The sequence below is a fragment of the Colossoma macropomum genome, unplaced genomic scaffold (assembly GCF_904425465.1).
Source record: "Colossoma macropomum unplaced genomic scaffold, Colossoma_macropomum, whole genome shotgun sequence".
Classification (NCBI taxonomy): domain Eukaryota; kingdom Metazoa; phylum Chordata; class Actinopteri; order Characiformes; family Serrasalmidae; genus Colossoma; species Colossoma macropomum.
Window position 1 is genome coordinate 14,836,985 of NW_023494792.1, and position 6,000 is coordinate 14,842,984.

At 37.8% G+C, this 6,000-nt stretch overlaps 1 protein-coding gene across 1 annotated transcript; it reads right to left on the bottom strand.

Annotated features, from left to right (window-relative positions):
- Positions 1-362: 362 nt before the first annotated feature.
- On the bottom strand, positions 363-5,087 carry LOC118812718 (hyaluronidase-5-like). Its single transcript, XM_036577827.1, has 3 exons — positions 4,161-5,087; positions 3,685-3,774; positions 363-776 (listed from the first exon to the last, which is right to left on the bottom strand). The coding sequence occupies exons 1-3, from the start codon at positions 5,085-5,087 to the stop codon at positions 363-365; spliced, it is 1,431 nt and encodes a 476-aa protein (XP_036433720.1).
- Between the last annotated feature and the right edge of the window lie 913 nt (positions 5,088-6,000).

Here is a 6,000-nt window from a genome sequence, read left to right on the forward strand (position 1 = left end):
TGTTTATGAAGTGCAGACTGCCAGCTTTTATACATTGATTACTTCATCCATGTTAGGTGGACTGGAGTTGTTGCTGTCTAAAAAAAACCCTAGTATCCCCAAAATGTTTATGTTAACTTTACATGAAAAGGCAATACTGTTCTTGATTTTTAATGTAAGTTATGTAAAGGGATTTTATTTTCAAGTAACTTTGAGGCAATTCTTCACTCGTCTGGTACAAAGTTGGTAAAATTGTACTGGATATATATAAGAATATAAAAGAAACTAAATTCAAGTTTCACAAAAATGCTGAGAATCTAGAACCAAAACTAAACACATGCTTAACAACATGTGTGTCATGACTGTCTTAGTGTTGGACAGAATTAATAAATTATAACAATCAACACAGCAGTCAGTACAGAGGCCTGAAAATGGGTCAACGATAGGTGTGACAAAGACAACCCTTCATTATACACAAAACCAGAAAATCTATTCAGGGTGAGGGGTGCAAAACAAGGCTCTTCCATGTAGCACACACAGTCAAACCTCTCCTCAAACCAGTCAATGTCCTGCTGTGAAACGTGCCCCTTCATGAAGAGCCCCCCTGCATTGTCCATGTAGATTTGGTACCTGTGTGGAGACAAGTGAAGATAATCTCCACTGTCCCAGAGCCTCCTCACACACCTGCCTTTAGCCTGGCACAAGACTTCACTACAAAGCTGCGTAGCTGTGGTGACATTCAGGATGTAAGGGTTCAGAACTTCCTCTAGGTGGCGTTTTGCAGCTGTACAGGAGGCCTGTGTTAAAAAAAATATTTTTTCAAACTTTCTGCACGATTGAATCACTGTAAAAAGATGTAAACAAAGTCATTCAGAGTTCTTTGATGTGAAATGTGCTGTTCTAGAGAAACATGCCAAGTCAAAATTGTTTACGGTAATGGTGATAAGAATCAGATGTCTGAAGTGTTTAACGATTCTAAAAGCTTCCTCTCAGAAAGCAATTACTTGAAATTGTTCTGAATACACTGCCATAAGCCTGAGACATTGTTTCGGAATAGGTTTTGGTTTAAAACATTTTTGTATTTTTGAATTCGTCATGGCAGAGAGGTACCAAATGTCCCCAAAGTAAACACATTGTTAGAGATTTCCCAGTATTTTACTACTGTCAACATTACACATAAAAACTCAACACTTAAAATTGAGAGGGCAGCTCGACTCAATGTTACATAGTAACTGATTACATGTCTTCTCTTGAATTAACTCAACCTGGGGACACGAGAGTTCACCCAACTCAAAGTTTTATTGTGTGAAAAGTTCTCTTAATTTTTTTGTTTTCCTTTAGGTTAGGTAAATAAAATTGATTTGTTTTTTTAAGTACACTTTCCCCACTAGCTAGAACTCTTTCCATTACACTGTCTTACTAGACATTTTTTTCTACTCACGTATGGATGCCTATGATATTGCTGGGGTTCAAAGTAACAGTCTCCTGTTAGGGTGATGGCTTAGTCCGTTGCACAGTATAGATTTTGCATCCATAAACATCTAATATACTGTAGAAAATACTTGTTGTTTTAACTTTGAAGAGTGTCAAAGTGTCATGTGGTCCAACTGTCTAATAATTCATTCCAGCATCAGTCGATTGTGAGTTTGAATCCCAGCAATGCCACAGCTGTCCATGTCTGGAAGCCCAAGAAGAAAAAATGCCAGATGAGACTGTGCGATGGAAGGAGTGCCAGCCACTGGGAAAATTGAGTAAAAAACACAAATTCTGTTTTGTTTATCTAACTGAGATTCAGACCTAGAAACAGTAGCTGGGAGAATTTTTTTGACTCAACTAAATAATTTGAGTTGGGTAAACTCTAGTGTCCTCAAGTTGGGTCAATTCAAGAAACGCCATGTAATCAGTTACTTCATAATTGTTGAGCAGACATGTAGGTAATACGGTTGTTGGGAAATTGGGGTTCATGTTCCTTTAAGAAATGTGCGGGCGTGTGGCCCAATAGTCAGATTTGCTGGTTTGTTGCCTGCTTGTTGGTTCTCTCTGCTGCTCACTGTGATGCTAGCTTTACCCCAATGGCTCTTCCCCTTCTACTTATTTTACTTCATGCAGGGCCAGCTCTAGCCCTTTGGGGGCCCTAAGCAGAAGAGACCTCTGGGAGACCTCATCTTGCTAGTTGATGTACTATAAAATTAGAGGCTAATTAATAACAATGACTATCAAAAATGACCTAAATTATATACATTCATAACTGCCTAAATTGTTCTATTAAATTGCAGTTTAAATTACAGATTACTTTCTAATCATTCTCAATCCAGTTTCCTTCATGATGCAGGATTTCCTGCTTACCCAGCTAACTTTAAATTTAGTTGGCAATGGCGATGGCGTTGCTTCTTTGCGACTCCTCCTTATATATCATGTGAATGGCTGTTTGTCATAAACGTCACACTTTCATAAGGAGGATTAATCACAGTCTGAGTATCTAAACCTGGATTAACAGAGAAAATCGTTAACCACTGTTGTAAAACATGTTATGCATCTGTGTTTGTTAGTAACACAAAGTTGGACACAAAGTTGTAAGTTGTTTCTGTAGACAGACCCCAGATTCACTACTTCTTGTTGTCCAACTACAAACCAAAATAAATGGGATAACGCCACAAAGAACAAAGCATAGCTTTATTGTTAAGCCTTTTATCCTCATCTTCTCTTTTTCTTCTTAGTTTTTTGGCTCACATATGCGTATGTTCTTTTTTTAACGTGATGACTCTTTTCCACTCACTCAGGCATCTAAGCAGCTGCATATGTCACTTAACAGGCAGAGCCGGCACTGACTTTACATTACGTTTAGTTTAAATGCATGGAACCGAAAATAAATCTTCTTCTTTGTAACTTCAGCTTGCTTCAGTGTGACTCGCTGTAGTAAAAAACAACCAAGCTAAAGTGACTGGGTATAAAGAAGTTGCTCTAGTCCTGGAACTTTCAGAAGTAGAGAAAGTTCCTCTGATCTCTGTCTTTGGTCAGCAAATATGATCAGAAAAAGGTAACACTGTCCATTTTTGATAGCAAATGAACTGAATACACTTGAATTGCAGACACTCTGACCCCTGGTTCCAATCACCACAATTGTAAACAAAATCAGAGTCTGTAAGTTTCTCTCCAGTGCACATTCTCATATTAAAACACTCTGACTTTGTTTATATCTTGACTGTGTAATGCAGTAAGTATGCAGAAATTTTGAAATTCCCATGTGTAAAGGGAAAGCCCCTTTAATGCTACTGTTTATACTGACTGATTTCAAGTAATAATCATACAAACCATTAAGACTGCAAGTGGCATCTCAAATATAATTACTGTGATTCAACTTATTTTCCAAACACTGTTAATACATTCTAAATCTAAATATTTAGGCTCTATACACATTACTGTGACACGTATCATGTGTACCATATGTAAAACATATCAAAGTGTTTAGTTGTGCTGGTACTCTGAGAATGAACTGACTGCAACCTCAGATAACTTGATTATGTCTGAAAATAAGTGTTCTTATATTTAACACTGGTCCTTACTTGATGTTGCAGTCAAGCTTTCCCCAGTTTGCTCATTATGTGATAAGAAATGATTTCACAAAAGTGTTTACAACTTAAACATATGGATTTACAGTGTGCTAAAGAACACAGTCAGCCATCGTAGAGCATGGTGATTTAATACCTCTGAGTTTGTGATATTCATATCACCCCAGGAGATGACTCCAGCAGCTCCTAAAGCAGCAGCTTCTCCTATAGTATTAACCAGGTCATACTGGGGAACAAGCAGAGCTAAAGTATAATGATATAAATAAATACAAATAAATATAAAACAAATACAAAAATATGGTATAAATATATGGCATAAAGGCTACAGTCTCTTTATAGATTACAGATGTAATAGGTTGTACAGGTTTTGGTGCTGATACATAATTTCAACAAGTAAAACAATGTCAGCAACAATGTAAAACAAGGCCCAGAAACTAACAAAACTAGGGAATTTCATCACATTTACTTCAGATACTAAACTACTTTTCTGCTCAAGCACATCTACCCAACCTAATACTTAACTGAAACAGGTATGTTTGAGCACATTATGCTTGACTCTGGCTAATCAAGGGCCACAGTTGATGACCCCTACTCTAAACACATACCACTGACCTCAGACAGGTAGTTGACATCACTATCTTTGAAGCAGGGCCGTATATATGCATATACAGGAACAGCACAGGTCTTGTTGGAGAGCTTGGTCACCCTCATGGCCTCCTGGATCCTGTGACGGACATAGAGTTTGGCCTGGTGAGATTCCTGTAGGACAAGTTCCAAGTAGATGGATGGGAAAAGAGCAGTGGATTCATTCCAGAGCCACATCAGCTCATTATTCCTCAGCTTTTCTAGCTCTGGACATTCTCCAGTATAGTACTCCATGTTACTGTTGTAGTCATAGTTATAACAGTCAGGGTACAAGTAGTAACCCCATCCACGTGATGGTCTCAATTTCTTTCCAAGGTTCAAGGATTTAAGGAAGTACTTCTTTGCTGCTTCTTCAAATGTCATCGCTGCTAAGGTTTGTGCTTCTTTATATGACACAGACAGATTCTTCTGCATGATGACCTCTATAGACTGCTCCCTGTAGACATCTTTGCTACCCCAGTTACGGATCCACTGTGGTCTCCACTCCTCGAAGTCCAGTACGGCCAGCCCAGGCTGATCTTCTGGAATGTAGTAGATGATGTTCTCTTCAGCCAGCTCCCAGTGCTCCTGGAAGTCCATCTGCTGTGGAAGCCCAACTCCACAAGGCTTTCCACATTTCTTGTCCAAGGAGGGGAAGATGCCAAAGCGGTCAGAATAAAAGATGGAGACGCTTTGATTGGTGGCTGACTTTAAGGTGCTGCTCACCATTTGGAAGTGGGACAGATCGAGCTCAATGCCAAAACGACTCTTACAGAGTTCTGTGGGAGCGTTCCACATAAACAGGAAGGGAAAGCCTGGTTTTAGAGGTGAAGCGGTGATCACTGGCCAGCAGTACTGGACAAACGCCAGCAGCAGCAACAAAAGAATTACTAACACACTGCCGGAGAACATCATGTCATGGTTTTGCCTTGTCAGCACCTAGAAAGAAAAAAAGAAGACTTAATGAAAATAAAGAGTATAAATTAATTTGGTACTATTAGCATTTGAACGATAAACAAAATTAGTTTCAGTGATGGAAGAAGTACTAATGCTCTTTGAGTGATAGAAAATGTCAGCAACTGAGGTAAAGTCTAAAGTCTAAAAGCTACTTAGACTAAGTAAACTGTTATTTTGCACTCATCATGAAAACAGCCAACTGTAACTGCAACTACAATATGCAATTTCCTTAACTATGTTTATTGCAGGTGTTTCAGTTACCCAAGATATTGCTTTGCTCTGTATTGTTTCTGGTTCGGTAATCATTTTTTAAATGTATTATTGTTTAATTCACATATTTCAGTTCATTTAAAGATCATCACTATGACATCAATGGACATTCTGTACAACCAACTGCTTTATATTCAATGTTACACATTATGTTAAGCCTCCCTTTGCCAACAATAAACATGCTGCAAATATTTAATCAACAATATCCAAAGTTTTTACTCTGTATGTCTGAATGAATTATAAAAGCTATATTAATCTATTTCACCCGATAACCAGTTTTCTTTAATATAATGTATCATAGTTCAGATCTGACAATAGTTTAGCCCCACAATGTGTTGTATTTTTGTCATTATGATATGAATTTCCACAATAGCCACACTGCTAAATATCAAACTGCAATATCGGCATGGACCATATGTATTGTTGCATCATTGAATGCAAAAGTGTGTTGAATTTCGAGGTGAAAATACGCTACACATCTATAGAAAACACACTTCTGCACAATTTATTGCACAACTACTGTTTATTGCTGAATTTAAAATATTGGAAAAAATATATATATATGGCCTGTGCATGTTATATATTGTATGTTTTTTTTCAA